We start from the raw sequence: 23124 nt of genomic DNA, 5'->3' as shown, positions 1-23124 counted from the left end.
GCCGAATGTTGTGTTTGATTGACCCAGATACTGCTGCTGTAGCAACGAGGTTACAAGGTTCCTTTAGTCGTCATTTTACAAACACTGGGTTGCACAGTGAAATGTTGTAGCCCTTTCATGCTACACACACATAGAACATGATCAAATATTTAAAAAAATAGAATAAAATTAAATAAAACAATATATGCAGTTACTTATATACAAATCCTTATACACTTATAGACGTTGGTTTTGTAGGAGTGAGGGTAGTGCAAAGGTTTGTGGTATGGTAATGATATTGTTGAATTTATCATTACATTTGATCTGATTTAAGTATTGATATTAGTCAAACATCATAGTTTAAGCTGCAGCTCCAAAATGTCATTATTAAAACTTTAAAGCAAACGAAACCAAAGGGACAAGGTAAAGGTAAAATATATAAAAACTTTATCTGAGGCAGTGTTTCAATTCATTGTGTACTGTGAGCCCCAAATATTCCCAGACACTGTACTTTCCTTGCAGCAGAGTTCTATGTAAGCAAGCCAATAAAGAAAGTTTGTTGGTGACGCTCTGCTCTGTTGCAGTTTTTGTTTAAGGCCCATAAACTAGTGCAGCTCTACAAAGCGTTAAAATAACTCTTGTCCTGCAAAGCTGCGAGATGCAGATTGTAAAGCTGACTTTTCCAATGTAAACTAACAATTATTCAACTGACTAAAAGTCCACTGCATGCACTTGAGATGATTTTTTTAACAAATGGTTCTCTGTCTGAACAATGACCAAAGCCTGCTGAGAGACCTGCGAATGTTCCTGTTTTTTAAATAAGTCTACACTGGTTTGGCTGTTGGACTGTGGTTACTGTCCGCCTGCTGCTCATCAAATTAAAGAACAGAGTCTTCATCATCTCCATCTGTCACAGCAAAACAGTAAAACAAAGCTCTCAAATTGGCTGGATGAAGTAGACAGGTGGTCAGAAAACTATGGTTTATCAGTTTCACTTGCAAAGCAGAGACAAAAAAGGTAATGCAGCAGCAGCAGCAGCGTTGGGCATTATATAACAAGTTCAAAAAACAAGTAATGTGGTTGTGTTTTGTCAGCCATAGACGTGACTGAAACCTAAACATAAAGAGGTTCTCTGTAGTGAATGAATCATAGGCTTCTGAGAAGAACTTCATGGGACTGATTTCAGCAGCCCCAGAGAGGCTGCATCCTGATATTATTTCTCACCTGTTGATGGCTTCACACCTCTTGATCAAAGAGTTACTCCATCACCACAGTTTTTCAGCAGTTTTACTTCTCTTGATCAATAACATTGTGTTATCCCTTCTGATCTTGCCAAAAAAGAGCTGTTCTGATGGTTTAATTATCACACGTTGATTTAAACACCCATCTAATGGATTATTTATCATGAGCTCTACCGTGTCAAATCAGCTCGCGTCTGCCAAGGTGATACAGGAAGCAAGAAACAAAGAATATCTATATTTCAAAATAAAACAATGCACGTCTTGTTTATATATTATTTGAAAAATCTTACATGTGCTTTCCCCCCAATTTAAGCAGTGATTATATGTAACTAAGTACTTTGATTAAATGATTGTACATGAGTAAAGTTTTGACATACTTGTAGGCTACTTTTACTTGTAGATTTCCTTTCTCTGCTACCTTATACTTTTACTCCACTAGCCTACATCTCAGAGGGAAATAATGAAAAATAAAGCCATGTTTATACGATTTGATGCAGTAGGCTACTTTACTGGAATACAAATCTAGTCAGTAGTACAACGTATTCAAATTGTCTGCACATTGACGAACAACAACATTAAAATGCTCTTACATGTATTTGTTAGTGATAAAAACAGAATAATCTAATATTATATAATTATACTCCCGAGCCATTCTACATTATGAGTACTCTTTTAATCTTAAAGTAGCCTAAAGTGTTATGCTATTAACATATTATATTGTAGGGCCTACAAGTAGGCTATTTAGGCATGAACTCAAGAACTCAGGGCTATTTCTACACTGTTGTATTAGTACTTCTACTAAAGTAAATTATCTGAGTACTTCTTTCACCACCGCATTTTAGACACCAGTGAAATTAGGTGTGTTCTTTATTTCCAATTTGGTAGTCTACATTGTATGCTGGTGTTAGATGACCGAGGACTCATAACAAGCTACAGCTTGTGTTCACAGGCAAAGATCTTATTTTGAAACTCTAAACCGGACGTTGTCTGTGCTCATTCCATCTGTTTGGCGGCGCTCCTTGTGTGTGAGAAGCGGATCCCCTTTTTAACTTTCTCCGTCCAGAGCGCTCCAGAGACTCTAATACCCCGTCAGTAAGAGGTTTACCTGCCCTGAAGCTGAGGTCTGTGTCGGTGGATTGTACGACTAAACTCCAGTGATTTTATTCCCACAAGAGAGACGGAGCGACGGTCCCCTCCGAAGGTAAATATCTGTTTATTTTGGGGGGTTTTTAGGTACTTTTTTCATGGGTTTAGACGTGGTGACAGGCCGGTCGGTAGCCGTTGCCTACCTGTTGAATAGACCTACTGTTTTCTATTATGTGAATAACAAAAAGAGAAAAAACTGACTAGTGTAACATTTTATTTGTTAACATAATAGACTCGGCTTCACTGCACGTGACACTCCCTTTGGTTTCAACGTGTGGAGAGAAAAATCTAAATCTGCTCACTTTGCTTGACTTTAGGCAAATACACTTTTCAGACAGACGTGATTACGATATAAGTTTAGTTGCTCTACGTATGAGAATGTATATTTGTTTCAGCCATCAGTTCAGCCTATAATGTACACGCTCACCCAATCCAGGTTACGATTATCTCATTTATAAGAAGATTAAGTGTTTCAGAAGCAGTCAGAGCTGTCCTGTGGGACATTCACCAAAAAGGAAATCAGTGATGGAGGGAAATATTACACAATTTTAAAGCGCACCCAGTGACTCAGACTACCTGCAGTGTTCCAGGAATAAACTCCTCACTGGTGCTAAATACAGGAGCAGGTCACAGCAGCTGGCAGGCAGCCAGACTCCCGCTGTGATCTGACACAATGTAAGTGCTCGAGCTGCACACTTGGACATTTGGATCTCATTGTAGAACAGCTATCACACACCTCCTAATCAAGCTATATGAAGGGTGAACAGAGGTTTGTGAGGGTCAAATTCATCCCAGCCAATCAGAAGCATTCATTTGTATTAGGCTGATTGGACATAGCTGTGCTATGTCTGTGTCTGGATGCACCAGAACGAGACAGATTTGTTCCACTTGTACCAATCAGTCAACCGGTGAAGGAGTCTTCAGGAGGACCGTAGGGATGATGTCACAGGCTGCAGTTACATAAGTGAGGGGAAGAGAGAGATGAGTGAGCTGGAGTTTATTTCTTAATCTCACTATGTTTTATCTCTAATCCAATCATACTTTTTATTTTGTTCTAATGTGGGGACAGAGAGACAGAGACAGGTTATCTAAAACCTCTTCACATGTTACCCATTTTATTCAACGCCCTGTGAGAAATCACAGTTTCAGATGACTCACTGAGTACATTGCCTCACCAGTGTTTTAGATGAATATGAAGTTATGCGTAGTCTTCCTGATAGTTAACAGTGTTGAGCTACACAAATGAGCCTTAACTCACAGACACACGTAATCCTATAGAGTGGAACCTCGCTGTGGATCAACGAGATGACAGACGATATCAGCTTTACTTTTATGGTAAAAAACAAAACAAACGGATTAGCAAACAAGCAAAAGGCTTTTTGTCAACAATGGCCTGCTGTGCGCAATTACGCATGACGCAAGAGCCTGCGGAGGATAACAACAATGAAAGGAGCGCCTGCTCGCCTCGCTTGTATGCGTTTGTCCTAGAAGATGACAGGGCTCACTAGTATGGCTCACTGGCTGGCTGTCCTGTAGCGGACACATGTAGGCAGCAAATGGAGCCTAAGAGCAGAAACAGATGTCAGATCAGCCTCCTCTGTGGTGCATTGCATCATCAGAAGCGTCCCAGAAAAAAGGTGAAGCATAGAGGAAAGAGAACATAAACTAGCTCTCTGGACTGTTTTCTCCTTTATGGCTATTTAAAACTTGTTCACCTAAAGGAACAAGATGTTGTCATCCTCACTTCTTCTAAGGCAATATGAGGCTACACTTGGTGTTAGGGTTAAGGTCAATTAGCTTTGGGTTAATGTTAAGGGTGGGGCTAAAGGGAATAAAATACAGATTATAGTACAGACGTGTGTGTGTGCGTGCGTGTAGACAGACAGATTAGACCTGAACCTTAATGGCTGAACTGTACAAACAAACAACTCATGCTTCATTGAGGCTGGAAAGTGTGTGTGTGTGTGTGTGTGTGTGTGTGTGTGTGTGTGTGTGTGTGTGTGTGTGTGTGTGTGTGTGTGTGTGTGTGTGTGTGTGTGTGTGTGTGTGTGTGTGTGTGTGTGTGTGTGTGTGTGTGTGTGTGTGTGTGTGTGTGTGTGTGTGTCCTTGTCACTCACACTGAGCTGTTTACATCTCTGCAGCTCCATTTCAGTCTTCTACCAAACAAACATTATATATATATTACATATATTACCATCTTCTACCGCTTATCTGGGGTCGAGTTGCGGGGGCAGCTGCTCCAGTAGGGAATCCCAAACTTCCCTTTATACTATTGTGTCACAAGACACCATAAATTCATATTAGCCAGATGTGCTGCGTTAACATTTTGACATGCTACATAGTTTAAGACCTTCATTGTCTACGGCAAAATTCATAAATCACTTTCTCAAATGTTTTCGATATAATACTGAAAAAACTTGAATAAATACAAATGAAGTATTTTGTCGCCTTCTCCAGGCTTTTGAGACAAAAATAAATTACAATCCAATTTTTCATCATAGTATGTACAATTATCGTTTAAGATCCTCGTTATTTTCAATTATTATTACGACTAATATTTCAATTAATAATTTTCTCTATAAAATAAAAAAATATTTGTGAAAAGTTCACGGCAACTTCTCAAGGTGAGGTCTTTTAAATGTCTTTTTTTTTTATAGATATTCAGATTGAGTGATTTATAAAAAAAGAAAGAGACATTTGAGAAGCTGATATTTGGGAATGTTTCAAATATTTTCACAATGTTTGCTTGAAAAATGATTGAAATGATTAATTCATCAAAATAGTTGATTATTTTTCTGTCAAGCAACAAATGGATGAACAGACTTATTGATTCAGCTCTAGTTTGTACAATACAAACTAAATGGGACCCACAACTCAGATGATCTGTGTTCCTGCTGAATATTGTTTAATCAATGGCTGCAGGAAAAATACCATTTCCAGATCTTTGGCTTCTCAATAATGTGATGTGAGTTTCATACTGTATTTAATTGTCTCCTTAATAGTTTCAAGAGGAAGGAGATATGAGCTTTGTTGTTCCGACTTCAACAGACAGATTTATGACTCAATTTTCCTTATTCGGGTGAACTATTCTGAGGTACGGCTGAAGGGTACGTCGCCCACATCCCATCACCCCTCTGAGTCAAACACAGCACTTTATCTCTTGGAAACATCGTCAAACTACAACAGAAACTGTAACTTCAACAGTTCAGCAGGACTTGCTCCACCCTGGTGAGCCAGCTCTGACTGGTTCACTTCTGCACTCGTGTTATTTTTATGTGTATTTGCATGTTTTGTGGCGATTCTTGTGTCACGCCTGGTGGTTGTTGTGAGCTTTAACGGAGCCCACAGTGCACGTCCTCCCTTTTATTAGACGTAATAGTTTGTTAACACAGTTGTTTGATTCATTTGTTCCACTTCTTTTCTTTGATTTGTGTGGCATACATTTTGATTTTAAAATAAGGGGTGGACAAGTTAATGAATTAGACTGTAAGATCTCCTCTCTAATATATCTGTGGTCAGATGTTGCACAGACTCTGTTTTCCTTTGTTGATGGATGTCTTTGGATCATGGTGTTGGAAGGGGAGAGAGGCGAGTATGTGTGTTTTGAGTTCTAAAGGTTTTTATTTTAAAGTTAATCTGCCCTCAGATACTCCGGCACAGTTTTTAATTGACAATCTGTGATCTTCTGTGAGCTCCAGAGACGTGACTTAGTTTTTTAATAGATCCCACCAGACACAAGCGAAGAAGGAAGTCACACCCACGTTCTTACCTTCAGCTTATCTCCATTAAACCCACGCGTCTCTACTCTTCACCAAACCTAAACATTTTCTACTTTTTACCTAAACTCAGCCATGTGAGAAAGTCACATTGTACTTTTTACTCTTTTATTTATCTGACAATTAGTTACTGGTGACTTTGCAGATTAAGAATTCACATCTGAAGCATATGATCATATGCTGCTTTGTTTTGTAGATTAAGTACCCATAGGTATAGAGAACCGTTACAGTGGTTCATCTCGGCCATCTTTGTTTTTCTACTTTTCTATATGAATAAGAAAATGCTAACGTGTCTACAGACAAGCTAGTGATGCTTTGAGCTAAATGCTAACACCAGCATGCTAATTTACTGATAGTGACGATGCTAAAATGCTGACGCTAAACAGTTATAGTGTTGACCTACAGTTAAGCGTGTAAGAACATTTAGTAAATACTAAACACAAAGTACAGCTGAGGGTGATGGGGAGGTCACCTTTATGTTTCGCAGGTATTTGGTCTTAAACCAAATATTAGACAAAATGAATTGTTGACTAGATGGTGGCGATAGAGGAGAAGTTAGAGGGACACAAAGTGAGTAGGAGAAGCGTCCACTGTGAACCGTGAATGTCTCCACTCAATCTCAAGGCAATCTATCCAACAGTTGTTGTGATGTTGCAGCTGATCTGATGCTTCACTCCCTTCACTGGAGCCTCCTCCATCAAACTGCTGAACACCCTGAACTTCATGTCTGTCATCGACAATCCTCTGGTTACATTTAACAGTTACTTCAAGAATACTTAAATGAATAGATGCCAATGTAAGCAGGTCTTAACCGAACTTTGGAAGATAATAAATGCAGCTGAAACAAGGTTTCGATGTAACCTCTAAGAAACGTTGTCTTTTCATCCAGATGTAGTTCAGTTTTAAACTAGAAATAATGTCAAAGTCTTTTGACCTTTTGTGTATTTTGTACTTGCTACTATTGTTGCTCATATAGAAATGACTTTTCCCCTTTAGTGGCCAATATGAAGTCCGTTTGATTAAAAGGATCAAAGGCACCTGAAATGTGAACATTATGGTCATCACGTCTGTGTTTGTCTTTCTTCTGCACAGTTTTCGGTGAACGACAAACATGAATGCAAACACCAGAAATAACAACATTCCCCTCCTGATTGTTTCCGTATAATAATGAATGGACGTGTTGATAACAGGATCGTCTGCTGTGATGCAATCATTTCTGCCGTGTACGAACAGGATTATTCCAGTCATGAGTTTTCTGGTCTTTTCATCATGTAACAGTTTGGCTTTGTTCCCTGCAAATTAGACTAATACTCAATTAGTCACAGTTCCAGCCAAAGCTTTGCAACGTGAACAGCTGGCCTGAACTTATATTACGTCAGCTTTGTGTCTGACACTTTGTGCTGTGTTTGACTTCCAAAGAGGTTCCTGTGAAGAAGCTACAGGAAACAGTTAAATCTTTCTGTGAGTGTGTTACAGTTGATTTATGTTTTCAGATGAGCTGGACCGATTGAAAGCTGCGATTAAATTAACATTCTTATGTCTGTGAGCATTTAGATTCAATCTCACTGATCTCAGACTTTATTCTCTTGTACTTCATCCGCAAAGATAATGTAGTATATTTACTCACGTGCTTGTACTTAAGTACAATTTTGAGGTACGTACTTGAGCATTTCTAGTTTCTACTTTCTACTTCTACTTCACCACATTTTGGAGGCAAGAATTGCACTTTTTACTCCATTACATTTGTTTGAGAACAGTCGTTACTTTGCAGATTCAGAATAAGAATACTAAATATAAATAATAAGTAAATGATGATGCATTATTACAGAATATAATATATATATAATTAAAATGAGCCCCACCTTTACCAGCTGCAACTTTAAAGTGATGAACACATTAATATTTAAATATTATAGTAAACAGCATTCTGAAATCAGACATTTTGCATAATGAGTACTTTGATGATAATACTTTTATTAAGTATTAACTAAATTCATAACTTTTACTTGTAACTGAGTATTTCTACACTTGTATTGCTAATTTCAGTTAAGTAAAATATCTGAATACCGCTCTGGTCTGTCTGTGGGACGCTCACAGTAACCTGAATGTGAGCCCCGTGTGAACGTTCACAGGACCACTGTGATGATGGCGCGATGGAGACAAGATTATTTTGTAGCTGTCGGTTGAAAACGCTGCTTCTGGCTGAGAAATAGTGGTCGAAGCCATATAATTATTAAAAAGTTATTATTCAATTATTGACTTTTCTTGAGATAAAACCGACTCCCGGAGACAGACAGACATCCAGGATCCACGCCGTTATCCACAGAGCAGTCCACACATTCCTGTGCTTCTCTTCAGTAAACACGAAGAGCGCCTGTGAACCCAAAGTCGGCCGGTCACAAGATAAACATCATAACACTCTGATTTGTAAAGCTCTATTTCGCTTATATTTATACAATGTTGAGCGTCCATCGAAGACACATCTTCACAGCATTCACACGTCATTCAAGCTACAAGACCTGCAAGTTATAGAAGAATAAAAAACTATGATTCAATAACAGTTTTATAGTCTAAATCAAGTTTATAGAAACTTGATTTATTAAGTTTATAAACATTGTTCAAGAAGAAATCCTCCTCGGGCTACAAAAAGAAAGGGACTGTACTTTCTTTCTCTTTAAAAAAAAAAGAAGAGGTGTACAGAAACATACGGATACAACACAAACGTAAACAGTTGTAACAATTATAAGTTAAATCCAAATAAAATGGGTTTGAGAACTTCACATGAAATAGTCAACGCAACTAAATGTCTGTTTTCCCTCCTCACCCAAAGTGTAGCCGTCTTTTTGTGAAGGCCAGCGCTGCATTCCTCAACTTTTGTGACAAAACCTCTGAACTCTGCACATGAAACACTTCTTTATGTTTAAAGGGTTAAACACCAAAGGAATATTTCGGGTGGTGAAAGGATCACAAGATCACAGAGCCCCCGGGCGAGACCTGACAGACTGCATCCCATAATTCCCAGCGTTTCTCAGGAAAGAGACTTTAAGACGTTTCACTGATAACAGGCGAGTTGTTGCAGAGGCCAAAAGCTTTTAAAACCAACAAGTTAATGCAGTCATTTGCATTTCCACTAACGTAGCTGAGGGGTCCTCTGGGAATGCGTGACCAATCTTCTGCATGGACTGACTCACTGTAAGAGCAGCCTCAAGACCTCAAGTCACACACTTTGGGGCAGTCACACCCCTCTTAGCAAACACTCAGGATTCTCTGAGTGTTTTCCATCGTATGTCCTCATTGAAAAGAAGGTTGTAAATTTCCTCCCGCCTTCATTCCTCCTCTCCCCCGGCTCCTGCCCCCTCCCTTCCCCTTCACCCCATCTATCTCTCCTTTGCCTTCCTCCCTCTCTCTTCATTTCTTTCTGACGTCTTTTCTCTCGTTTCTCCTCACAGATCTCCCGCATCTTGATGTCACATTCCTAAAGTTTCTGAAGAACTCAGAAGACCGACCCGACAGCAGACTGCGAGGATCGTATCCTTCATCCCTTTTGTCTGAGGAGGGATAGAGACCAGAGTGTGTGTGTGTGTTTGGAAGGGAAGAGGACCCGCTGTTTGTTTGGATATGGCTTTTCTGTGTATGAGAGAAAGACACAGGGAGCTGATCTGAGGTCAAGGCCTTCTTCCTCCTTCTCTCCCCCCCGGAGTCACATGACAGCGTGAGGCACAGCCCCCGGGGTTGCTATCGCTACACTGACCGACCTAAATATTTCTATACTTATTTGAAAAAGCAGCACAGACTGGATCTCTCAGTTGGGAGGGGAACGTTTTAATCACCCTGAGAAACTGTCTGCGACCCAAACATATAGAGGTGCAGGGACCTCCCCTTTTCTCTTCTCACGTCAACGTGTCAGAAGCAAAATGCCGGCAAAGACACCAATGTACTTAAAAACTACAACTCCCAAGAAAGGAAAGAGGCTGAGGCTTCGTGATGTCCTCTCCGGTGATATGATCAGCCCCCCGCTGGGCGACGTGCGTCACAGCGCCCACGTGGGGCCCGAAGGGGAGGGCGACATGTTTGGAGACGTGGGTTTCCTGCAGGGTAAGATGAACATGCTGCCGACCCAGAGTCGGATGCAGGATGGACGCTCGCACAGCGTGGAGAGACGGCTGGATGACGGCTTCAACGCGAGACAGGACTCGCACAACTACGCCTACAATGGTTACCACTATCAGCACTCCTCCACCGGCCTGCTGAAGACCACCATCTCCATGCCCGTGTTCATCGCCCACGAGCAGGCTCCACCAAAACCCCCACGCCTCCACCTGGACGACCCCTCCCCTCCTTCTCTGCCTTCTCAGCAAAACCGCTTCCACCACCATCAGCAGCCCGCAGACACGAGCCACAAAGAAGCCAACGGCTACAGTCACACAGACAGCCACAGCCGGCTCTTTCAGAACGGTTTGGTGGGACGATTGGCGTCAGAGCCCTGCCGTGACATCTCGCTCTCCCCCGCCATCCGCAGGCTCGTCCCCTCCTCCGGCTCCTTCTCGGAGGCCTCCTCTGAGGACTCCATGTCAGAAACCTGTGGGCCCCTGGACAGTCGCCGGGGCATCAGCCTGGACTCTGATGCCGGCCTGAGCAACGAGGATCTGAGGAGTGAACGCAGTGACTCTCCCTGCACGGCCTTCCACCCGGCCAGGCTCACAGTCTCATCCGGGGTGTCGCGGTCAGACTCTTTAATGGGGTTAGATCTGGATCTGGGCCCGTCTATCATGGAGGACGTCCTGAGTATCATGGACCGCTACAAGACTGAGGACAACCGCTGTGAGCTGTGAAGACTAATGTGAAGTACAGATATTTTTTATACATGGTTAAATAGACTTTGTTCAGACACTAAAGGAGGAGAAAGAATGGAGCAATGGAGGGAGACAGAAATGTATTTTTCAAGAAGACTTGACTGCTGAGTGAAAGCTCATTGAAAGATTTAAAGGGGACATATTATGAAAAACTCACTTTTTCAGCGCTTGTGCTCATACATTTGGGTATCTGTGGTGCTTACCAACCCACAAACTGTGAAATGAGACAACCCAGTCTCTCAGAAAACATTCAGATTTGGATCCCCTTCCTGTGTCACATGCAGGTTCACTGAGGGGCTTAAAGAGACAGGCGCTGAAACAGAGTGTTTCAGACGGAGGGTGAATACAGGTATATTCAGACAGGTTGTGAAAAGTAATGTGTTTTTTTAACATTAAAGCATGTAAACATGTTCTAGGAGAGACCCAAAAAAGTATGAACATGAAAATGAGTATAATATGTCACCTTTGAAGAAGGTGAGACGCAGGTGGACACACGTGTTGGGACGTTGCTGCCCGACAGGACAACAGACACAAGGCACCAGGCTGGTCCTCAGGAGCCTTTCTCAAAGCTGAACCTCATAAACACTTAAACTGTAAGATGACAAACTTACAGTACAACTAACTGCAGCTACTAATAAATACAACTTATTAAAAATGTCTTACAACTTCAGATGGTCAAATGACACATTCCCAGACATACTGAACTGCAAACACAAATAGTTTTATACTGTCCTAATTCATCTTGGCTGCCTGAAGTGTTTCAGAAGAAGGAATATTAACATCTTCACTGGTTTACTGTAATGCTTCAATGCCCGATGAAGACTTCAGATTGTATTCTGCTTCTGTAAAAGAGGAAGATGTAGGTCTCTAGTGTTACATATGAGAGCGGCAGCGCCAACATTTCCTTTTTTCTTTTGATCGAGGGAAACTGAAGAATCTCATTCTTGTAGCTAATAAAATGCTTTTAAGTGCAAGAAGTGTGCTGCTGCTTTGTAGATCATTTTTAAATATTGGTCTTTTTACACTCTTCTTCCATGTTGTGGCTCACTGTCGGCCTCTCTAACATTCACTGTCTGCATTATCACAGTAACCTATTATTCAAATGTCATTTATGCTGTATATATATATCACTGTAAATGTAAGAATAAATCGTTCCTATAAAGAAAACTCAGGATTCATGGACAATTCTTCACACACATAAACACAGACACAATTGTGCTTGATAATAATTGATAATTATTTTCAGTGGCTACCCCTCCTTTTATAATGTATTTGTTAAGTGCAGTGGTGGAATGTAACTAATTACTGTAATTACTTGGACTTAACATGAATATTTCCACTTTATGCTACTTTATACTTCTATTCCACTGCATCTCAGAGGCAAATATTGTCCTTCTACTTCACTACATTTGTCTGACAGCTTTAGTTACTTTGTATAAAGTAATTAAAATGAGCTCCACATTTACCAGCTGCAACATTAAAGTAATGAACACATTAGTGCATCAATCATTTGTCATTCAACATAATGAGTACTTTTACTTGGTACTTGGTAGAGTATTTTACATTTTATTATTATTTATTTCTGAGTACTTCACTTTAGGTTGGTAAATTATTTTTGAGGTGGTCATAGGAACTATTATTTTGTAAATGCGCAACGGCTTTGTTTGCAGGTGCACAGGATGTGATGAAAGGTGCAAGTAAACACACCGTAACACTTCGAAGAACTGAACCCTTTTTAAAACATAATTTCAAAGTGTTTAGCATCGGATTCACCCCTCAGAGCTGAGGTATTAACACTAGATTTAGCCACTTTCTTTAAAAATGTATCAAATGTATTACACTACATATCTGCTTTAACGTTTCTTAGAGAGGATGCCTGATCATGTCGTCTGCCTTGCTGTTATTGGAATGCAGGTGTAGTTTCTCAGTGTGGCCGCTGGGGGGCAGTACAAAAACATCAATAAATTGCAGACTGTAAATTGGTGTACATTATATATTCTAAAAACAATGTGTACATTATTCCAACTGAATTATGTGGTGTTGTAGGTTCTCAATGTGTGTGAACAAAATAAAATGATTGTCTCGTTTTAATCTCAAATTCCTTTCTTATTGCTTCAGTTTGTCCCTTTATTTTATTTTATCACCGAAAATGCTTAATATGCTTTAATATCTACAATGACGCAGAATTGAAAATGCTGCAGTTCCCCATTGTAGAGGGAAGTACATCTTTATAATATAAATCTCTTGTAAAATATATAGTATATATATTTATATATATATATTATTTATATATATATATATATATATATATATATATATATATATATATATATACATATATATATATATATATATATATATATATATATATATATATATATATATATATACTATTTTATATACATATGTATACATGTAATTAATTCCCCAACCAGTGGATGGCCGTATTGTGCACGTGAGCGTTTAGGTTTAACGTAGTTATAACTGCCAAGAATCACAGAAGAAGAAGAAGAAGAAGAAGAAGAAGAAGAAGAAGAGTAGTCTTCCGGTCTGTTTCGCCACTGCCATCACTGCAGCAACACCAACGTTATAAATGACTATCTCAAAACAGCAAAAGTAACTGACAAAGAAGAGGAGAGGCTGCTACACGTTTTGCAAAAATGAAGTGAGTGTTTCTAACAGAAAAGTAAAAAAACAACGATCCTTGTAGACAATACGGATTGTTGGTACTAGCTTGATTGCATCAAGTACAACAATACATGACTGAATTAGCTTGCATGATTTAGCTACGGTAACATTAAGCATGACACTGACAGCTGCAGTTTATTTACGGTGTCCTTTAAAAGTCAGCCTGGTGTGTTTGTGTTGTTAGCTTTGAGTTATTGAGCTCGCTTCCACGTTAGCTTAGCTTCATACACATGTCTAGTTAACTATGTAGCTGCAATACTACACTATAAGCTTTACACACACAGATTCAAAGGTGCAGACTGTCTCTCTGTTCTCATTCATGTGAGAAGTCAGTTATTATTGTTGTATTCCAGGCTCAACATCGATGGTCTGTTGGTGTATTTTCCATATGACTACATATATCCTGAGCAGTACTCCTACATGCTGGAGCTGAAGAGGACTCTGGATGCCAAGGTGGGTGGTGTTTATGTATTATTCTACAGGATACATATACAGTAAATTCAGTTGGAAAACAGTGCTGCTGGACAGGCGACTCCATTATACAAACTCGCATGACAAAACACAATTAATTGTCAAACTTAAGAATGATGGCATGTACATATCAATACAGATTTAGTCTTAAAATATATTGTAGTTACAGAAGGAAATAGTAACACGTTGTATTGTGTCACAGTGGTGGAAAGTAACTAATTTACTCAAGTACTGTACATAAGTACAAATTCAAGGTACCTGTACAAAACTTGAGTCTTTACATTGTGTGTAGCTTTATACTTCTAGTCACTACAAAGGAAACAAATATTGTACTTTTTACTACTTTTCTCCAGATGTTTCTGTTAAACTGAAGGATGAAGTGTTGCTTTGTGTCTCTCCTACTTCTTAAGCTTAATTAACTATTTAAAAAGTCTCCTGGATCAGCTGTAAAATGCATCATCACAGAGCTGAAAACAGACTGTTTTTCTGATGCAGCAGCAACATGCAACACACACATTAATGCGGCAGTAATATGAATCCAGAAACATCACATATAATAAACCCTGACAGGAACATTTACTGTAGAATAAAAAACAAAGTTTAAAAGGTCAGTTTTGGTTTCCTACTGCATCAAGTGGAGGACAGCTACACAGTATTATTTGTATGTGTGTGGTTGTCATCCCATGTTTATGTTCAGGGTCATGGAGTCCTGGAGATGCCATCAGGAACAGGGAAGACCATCTCTCTGCTGTCTCTCATTGTTGCCTACCAAAAGGTGAGTTTAGCTGTGTGCTCATGTAACTTCTTGTGCTCCTCTGTGGCTTCCCACCAGCCAGTGCAACCTGAACACCTTAACATGTCCGGTTCTCTCTCTCTCAGGCATTTCCTTTGGAAGTGACCAAGCTAATATACTGCTCAAGAACAGTTCCCGAGATTGAGAAGGTGAGTCAATGTCAAATGAAATGAAAAGTGTCATTAGAGGACACATAAAGGTTCAATCCTAGCAACAATGTATCCTGTCTAGCTTATACTGCTCAGAATTCTTAAAAATAGAACAAAACAGATAAGAAAAACAGTTTTGAGATGGTGCTTTAAAAATCATCAGATCTTATCGTATATTTGATCCGCTGTCTGATCAGGTCGTGGAGGAGCTGAGGAAGTTGATGGAGTTTTATTCCAAGCAAACTGGAGAGAGCAACAACTTCCTGGCTCTGGCCCTTTCCTCCAGAAAAAACCTCTGCATCCACCCCGAGGTACGAACAGCTGCTGCACAGGACAAGTCAGACGAGTAGCAGGGCAGCGACGGGCCCGTTGCTCTCTCTAGGAAATAAGTAGAAAGAAAAGTTTAGATCTCTGTTTGCATTCTGTCTTGTTTTCTTTTACTTGAACTGTGATTTACTTTACTTGTTATTGTGCTCAGACTGATTTGCTATGTTAACAAGTGTTAAATGTTAAAAGTATCATAGATATTGTTGAAATTATATGGAAATGCAAGTAAGGGTAACGTAAGGGTTTGCTACAGGACACAATTTATGAGGTTCAGACCTGGGAAGAAACTTTAGTAACTGGGTCTCCTTTTTATTTTTATTTAACCCCGGTTCTAAATAAATAAATGCTTCGTCGGTTTCTATCCAGGTGAGCGCTCTGCGCTTCGGTAAGGAGGTTGATGGGAAGTGCCACACTCTGACGGCGTCGTACATTCGTGCACAACGTCACAGCGACCCCGACCTGCCAGTGTGCAGCTTCTATGAGGTAAGAAGTTACCTGTTCACCCAGATCAGACTCGTGTTTCTCAACTAAAGTGAAGGCAGACGAGGCAGTTTGAGGGAAAGTTTGTGTACAAAAATGATACATGACAGCAGCCCATCACATATTATAACTGATGATACCTAACAAGGTTATGTGTAAAGGTCCCCATTCGTCACTCAGACAGCTTTCCCTTTAATACCACTAGGAACGGGTCAATATCTTTCTTACAACCTGATTCATAAAACCAAATTACACTGTAAATCGCAGGCTGTATCATAAAGTGTTAGCAAAAGTTTTTTTGTAATTAAATCAATTATCTATCTTCTTTTCAGAATAAAACCTCCATCAGGTGCAGAGTACATGTTGGATACATTCAGGGTCCTGTAGTCGACCACAGTTAATGTGATTGATCCTGCTTGCCCCCTTGCATGCACGTATCTGTCCGCTGCTCTTGTTACGACGTCTCCTGGCGTTCTGGTTTGTGTCTGTAGGAGTTTGATGCAGTCGGCCGACAGGTGCCTCTCCCTGCTGGCGTCTACAACCTGGACGACCTGAAGGACTTTGGGAAGAGGAAAGGCTGGTGTCCTTATTATCTGGCCCGCTACTCGGTACGTTGCACTTACAGACTTCTGCAAACATGAAACGTGTAGCCTGGTGTGAAAAATGCCTTCTTGAGATATTCATCTGACCGTTACTCTTTACTGAAAGAATGTCACAAGATTTAAAGCTGTGCCACAAAGGTTGATGTCGTATCTCTCAACTTGTCCCGTTTTCTCTCTCCGGACTTTATTTCCTCTCAGCTCCTGCATGCCAACATCATTGTGTACAGCTACCACTACCTGCTGGACCCCAAGATAGCTGACCTAGTGTCCAAAGAGCTGTCCAAGAAGTCTGTGGTGGTGTTTGACGAGGCTCATAATATAGGTGAGGAGATGAACCGTCAGTCAGATTTATAGCAATCAAATGAATGTATTCTGTAACGGTTGTCCGAGGCCGGGACAAATCAGGAAACTAAAGATATTTGTTGTGACAACATGAGATAAGCCTTTATTGATTCAAGAGTTGCAGCTGCTCAAAGACAGAAATAAGTTCAGGTACATGGGGGACAAAAGGCCTTGGAGAATTTCTATTATCAAAATCTCGCTATCTTGGTAGAGAAGTGAAAAATAGAGTTTATCATGTAAGAAAAAACAGACTCGCACAATGTTCCTATGTTTCAGACACCATCCCGCATGTCAGTCTGTTAGGCAGGGGCAGGCAGTTAATGATGACTCATGATAAGAGCTTCATCCCTTCTCTTCTCGTCGTCTCATCTTTTCATCCCACGCCTCTTTGTCTCCTGTCTCTTTGTCTTACTCCTCAGACAATGTGTGCATCGACTCCATGAGCGTGAACATCACCAGACGAATGCTTGACCGCTGCCAGACCAATGTGGACACTCTTCAGAGCACCATACAGAAGTAAGAGCCTGGCCGAGGCATGTGTACTGAAGCATTGAACTCATCAAGTGCATCTCACTTCCTTTAATTGCATCTTTGTTAACACCGGCATTAAAAAGTACATTCTGTACTTTGCTTTAGTCTTTACTGTGAAGATTTGTCCAACCACAGTTTGTAAATGTGTCTTTCTGGCTCAGACACTGAAGCACCAGGAGCCTTTTCTACGGGCAGCAGTAGAAAAGTCATTTTAATTAGTTCATTATGTGTGTCTGCATTATTTGATAAACAAACCAGCTCCCTGATGAAATGGCTATTTAAAACATAGTTGTTGTTGTATATGGCCGGAACTCTGGAATATTAACTGCCGTTTAAAAGTCTAAACCCTTAGTGTGCATCCACTTCCTGTTTGTCAATAAATACACTTTATTATTATTATTATTATTCTTCTCTCTGCCCTGCCTCCCCTGCTATATGATAGTATAAAGGAGACGGACGCTGCTAAACTGAACATGGAGTACAGTCGATTGGTGGAGGGGCTGAAAGAAGCCAATGTTGCCAGGGAAACGGACGTGTACCTCGCAAATCCTGTGTTGCCAGATGAAATCCTTCGAGGTACGGCCGTCAGCAGGAGTGGTTTTATTCTTCATCCTTTCAAGTTTAGAAAGATTGTTTAGGCAAAAACACCAAACTGAGTCTCCAAAAAGTTGACATTGCTGTTTTCCTCTCTCACACACACACACACACACACACACACACACACACACACACAGAGGCAGTCCCTGGTACTATTCGCACAGCAGAGCACTTTGTTGGTTTCTTAAAACGTTTCCTGGAGTATCTGAAGTCCCGTCTGAGGGTCCAACATGTCGTACAGGAGAGCACGCCGCAGTTCCTCAAAGACATCTTCGACAAAGTCTGCATCGACCGCAAGCCTCTCAGGTCAGTCTCAGCGTCAGCATTAAAACGGAAGTCACTTAAGTCTCCAGACAAACATGTGCTCACTCACCTTCTTGTCTCTTCCTCTGTTGCTCAATCACTTCGTCACTCTCCTGTTCCCTCATTCCCCCCGTCTGTGTGTCCAGGTTTTGTGCAGAGCGGTTACAGTCGTTACTACGAACTCTGGAGATCGCAGATGTCGCAGACTTCTCAGCTGTTACTCTCATCTCAAACTTTGCTACCCTGGTCAGCACCTACAGCCAAGGTGCGGAAACAGACACTATTATCAGTAATATTACTTATGCAGACAGATTTAGATGCTCATTATGTTTTGTTATGTTGAGGTTTTCTCCAGTCACTGCTTCTGCTGTATACACAGACTGGGAGAGTGCAGTGAGCTTTTGTTTCAACACATCTTTACTTTGCTTTCCTCTCTCTGCCTGAAGGTTTCACTATAATCATTGAACCCTTTGAAGACAGAACTCCAACCATCGCCAACCCCGTGCTGCACTTCAGGTGGGGGAGAATCTATCATTGTTGTCTCTTCATCAACGCAAGCAAATCCACTGATGATTGTGTCTGATGTGGGGGAGTCTCTTCTAGAGAAACATCTGAACATTATCTGAAATACTATCAGCATTTGAAACCTTTACCGAACAACACCACTTTAAAAATATAATTCTTAAATGTGTTGTTATTGATCAGATGCAGTACTTCTTAACGAGAGGAAAAGATTCCTAAATCTTTATCTGGAATACGATTGACTCGACTATGAGCCATTTCTTTGGATCTAAGCTCTAATAAGTTGATTTACAGGTTACAGTAGATCGAACATGTGATTCGATGCAGAACTAAATCTGTGTGACATAAACGTGAAGCATCAGGTTAACATGTGACCGTCATGATCTTTGTTCCTCTCTCAGCTGTATGGACCCGTCGATCGCCATCAAACCTGTTTTTCAAAGATTTCAGTCGGTCATCATCACCTCGGGGGTACGTTAGTGTCCACTCTCTGTGCACTGATGAGTTGTTTGCTGCTCTCTTTAGACTCTTCTGTTTCACCGCTTTAGACTCTCTCTCCACTCGACATCTATCCCCGAATCCTCGACTTCCGCCCTGTTACCATGGCATCCTTCACCATGACGCTGGCACGGACCTGCCTCTGTCCTCTGGTGTGTAACTGCACTCGGACGCATTCATAAAAACACATCAACCATGTCCGGAGCTTCCAAATGATCACATGACTTCAACAGTTGTAATTATATTACTGATGTTGTTGAAGTTTTTTGTTTTCTTCTGTTTTGTCTTGCAAAGATTGTTGGCCGGGGAAATGATCAGGTGGCCCTGAGCTCAAAGTTTGAGACCAGAGAAGACTTTGGTCAGTACGAATGTCTGAAAGGCATCGCATGATGATGTCGCCGTTAAATATAAATATTTATTTTGTGGAAAATGCAGTTTTTACGTGCACAATTCTTCTGATTTATTTTTTCAAAACCTTTCTAAAAAACAAAACTAATCATTCTTTGTTTAAATAAATAATCATATGTGTTGTTTTATTTCCAGCTGTGATTCGTAACTATGGCAACCTACTTTTAGAGATGTCCGCCATCGTTCCCGACGGCATCGTGGCGTTTTTCACCAGCTACGTCTACATGGAGAACATAGTGGCGTCTTGGTATGAACAGGTCAGTGTGTGGACAGAAGCTGTGCTGGCTCTTTTAAACACTCATCTTCTCCATGATGATGATGATGATGATGATGATGATGATGATAATAATAATAATGTGCACAATATTTTATTATAGAAGCAGAATAGTGTTTGTGTCGGCAGGTTTAAGCTGTTTGATTCTTAAAGCAGGAAGGAGCGTCTCTGTGAGGGAGGAAGCAGTTTGTTTACGTGTGTTTGTGTTTGCAGGGTATCCTGGAGAATATCCAGAGAAACAAGCTGATCTTCATTGAGACTCCGGATGCTGCAGAGACGAGCATGGCCCTGGAGAAGTTCCAGGAGGTCAGAGACACACTTGTCATCTTACTTTTATACTTCTCATTAAATAATTCACACATCTGTAGTTGGGGGATAAAAAAAACAACCTTTAAAGCTGCTGAGGTGCCGAAGAGCAAGCGGCCGACACAATGTCCATTTAGCATGAGCACTGTTGTAAAGGAATAAAAGCAAACTCTAATATTTGATCTTCTTTCTTTCGCTGTCCGTCTCTTCAGGCATGTGAGAACGGCAGAGGAGCCATCCTGCTGTCGGTGGCCAGAGGAAAGGTGTCTGAAGGAATAGATTTCGGTCTGCACTTCTTTGTGTTTATCTACAGTATAAAGATTTAGTCAATGTTTCACCTTAAGTCAGTGCACGTCAGTATGTTGAGTTCAGTCTGTCAACATCGTAACCACGATCCTTCTTCTGTTTTCTGTTCAGTGCACCATTTTGGGCGGGCAGTCATCATGTTCGGAGTGCCTTATGTTTACACGCAGAGCCGCATCCTAAAGGTCAGAACTGTCACTGTGTCCAAATCCACTACCCTTACCCTCTCCTTCACTTTATTATTTAGTTATAGAGCACATTTAAATACAATAAATGTTGTCAGCACACACTCATTTGCTCAAACTACGTGTATCACCCCGTCTATATAAATGAAGGGATCTCAGTGTAACGGCATCACAGTCCACTTACCTCGAACTGTTTTAACACAACTAAAGATTATAACAAATACATTCATATTGCAGGACTGCTGTATTAGCTAGTGCACACATGAAACAGTAATGATGTACAATATTTCAATGGTTTTATTGACTTTACTGAAGCCATTGTTTATAAACCGTCATCACTCTGAGGAGGAAATATTGTCACGTTCTGAAGAGACTCACATTTTGTTTCAGGCTCGTCTGGAGTACCTTCGGGATCAGTTTCAGATCAAAGAAAATGACTTTCTGACGTTTGACGCCATGCGTCATGCGGCCCAGTGTGTGGGCAGAGCCATCAGAGGCAAGACGGACTACGGACTCATGATTTTTGCTGACAAGGTGTGTGACATTTCTACCCCGTCCAGTTTGTCCTCCCTCCTGCTTTAGTGCAACGTAAACACATCGCAGCTTCTTAGCTCCGCCGTGCTTCACCTTCACGGCTGGCAGCTCACATTCTTCAGAGTTTTGCGTTAAAGTAACTTTGCCGGAGCGGTTTGTTGTTTTTTTTCCCACTTGAGTGAAGATCAATCGGTATGTGAAGACTGTCTCCCTTTCACAGCGTTATGCCCGAGCGGACAAACGCGGGAAGCTTCCTCGCTGGATTCAGGAGCACATCAGTGACGGCAGTCTGAACCTCACCGTGGACGAGGCCGTGCAGCTCTCCAAGCACTTTCTGCGGCAGATGGCTCAGCCTTTCAGACAGGTACGACTCTGCCAAGCACCACACTAGTGCAAAATCTGTGCTTTTTTGCTGCTATCCTCGGTGGTTAACTTTCCTAATGGCAGCCTTAATGTTCAAGCAAAAAGACAAAAGTATTAACTTCCAAAGTAACGGCAAGTTTACAGAGAGCACATACTGTACATGTACTGTAATCATTTCTATCACAGGCATTACCTCACCTGAAACCTGCACTGTTCTTGTTTTATAAATATAATCATTAGAGGATGCACATTGCTGTACTTTGTACTTTATTTTCATGAAAGGGGAACATTTATTTTTGTGCTTCTTCAGCTGAGTCAGAAAGTTAATTTCTAACATCTAAACATCTACTTTAACTCGTCCGGTCGCAGCGTCCCACTTTATCCTAGTTCATTGTAAGTTGCTTACAGCTGCACAGTGGACCATCAGCCGTGTCAATGGGCCAAAGTGTCAGACAGATATTTATTATTCAGTCTGTGCTCACCGTGTTCACCTCATTCTGACCTTTCTCTAATGATCTCTCCAGGAGGACCAGTTGGGTCTGTCTCTGTTGACTCTGGAGCAGCTGGAGTCGGAGGAGATGCTGAAGAAAATCACTCAGATCGCTCAACAGACCTGAAAGTGGCCCATATACACTGCATGTTGTCACCATGGCAACGCCCATGACGGGGTCAGCAGCCGTTACCATGGCATTGTTAAAGCCAAAGATGTAAAACTATTGTTTTATATCTGATAGAACTGGGTCAAATAGCAGATGTTTAATGTTTGGTCGATGTGCAGAGTTTACAACATCAGGAAATGTGGTCACTAAACAAAAATAAATAAATTCCTTCCCGCTGCTTTTCTCTGTGATAAACAAACCATAAGCAATACTTAACGCTGGTTGGCCCTGCTCTCGTGGTGGTTAGTACTAAACACAGACTGTCAAAGGTCTGAGCCTCAAACAGAGCACACACACACACACACACACGGTTTATGATTTTGTATACTCTGTATGTGTTCAGTATTACATTATCAATCACAGATATACAGAGGATTTAGCAGAAGCATATTCTTTCCATTATGATGAGAAATGTGCTGTTACTGTAGTGTGAACAAAAACACATTTAACTTTTCAAACGAGAGTGTGTTAAACATCTGAACAGTGTCAGTGTTAACGGTCATCTTCAGTGGGTCAACACGTTGCATTAACTACAGAATTGTTCCATCTGTGGATGTAACTGCAGTCAATACAGCGTCTGTCATACAGACAAGACTTCTTAGTTTCTTTTGCGACTGCGACGTCACATTTTTTACTGAACATGAATATTTGTGTATCTGTTTTTCAACCAGAATATAAACGTTTGTATTTAACAGTTGACTTGTGTTTTTCTTCTTAGGAAAGTGTTTTCTAATCGTTATGAGAATGGAAAGACCTTTAAAAAAATGTTCATAAGTCTAGGACAAATACCTGAA

General features: G+C 40.8%; 2 protein-coding genes across 5 annotated transcripts; both read left to right on the top strand.

Annotated features, from left to right (window-relative positions):
- The first annotated feature begins 2194 nt into the window (after positions 1-2194).
- Positions 2195-12162, top strand: LOC115018176 (cdc42 effector protein 3). Of its 4 annotated transcripts, none has more exons than XM_029447037.1 (2): positions 2195-2421; positions 9592-12162. In XM_029447037.1, the coding sequence occupies exon 2, from the start codon at positions 10057-10059 to the stop codon at positions 10972-10974; it is 918 nt and encodes a 305-aa protein (XP_029302897.1). In that variant the 5' UTR covers positions 2195-2421; positions 9592-10056; the 3' UTR covers positions 10975-12162. The 4 variants fall into 4 exon arrangements, with proteins under 4 accessions (XP_029302897.1, XP_029302898.1, XP_029302900.1 ...); XM_029447038.1 differs by lacking the exon at positions 2195-2421 and adding an exon at positions 3219-3351; XM_029447040.1 differs by lacking the exon at positions 2195-2421 and adding an exon at positions 3226-3330.
- A 1350-nt stretch (positions 12163-13512) lies between these two features.
- ercc2 (excision repair cross-complementation group 2) lies at positions 13513-23022 on the top strand. Its single transcript, XM_029446101.1, has 23 exons — positions 13513-13660; positions 14037-14136; positions 14852-14929; positions 15034-15096; positions 15294-15407; positions 15790-15906; positions 16395-16511; positions 16704-16827; positions 17267-17363; positions 17821-17954; positions 18113-18281; positions 18425-18543; positions 18725-18794; positions 19202-19271; positions 19349-19450; positions 19593-19656; positions 19842-19963; positions 20194-20286; positions 20499-20571; positions 20704-20774; positions 21165-21308; positions 21529-21672; positions 22196-23022. The coding sequence occupies exons 1-23, from the start codon at positions 13656-13658 to the stop codon at positions 22286-22288; spliced, it is 2283 nt and encodes a 760-aa protein (XP_029301961.1). The 5' UTR covers positions 13513-13655; the 3' UTR covers positions 22289-23022.
- Positions 23023-23124: the final 102 nt, after the last annotated feature.

The sequence above is a fragment of the Cottoperca gobio genome, chromosome 13, assembly GCF_900634415.1.
Source record: "Cottoperca gobio chromosome 13, fCotGob3.1, whole genome shotgun sequence".
Classification (NCBI taxonomy): Eukaryota; Metazoa; Chordata; class Actinopteri; order Perciformes; family Bovichtidae; genus Cottoperca; species Cottoperca gobio.
This window is presented reverse-complemented; position numbering and strand designations above follow the sequence as displayed.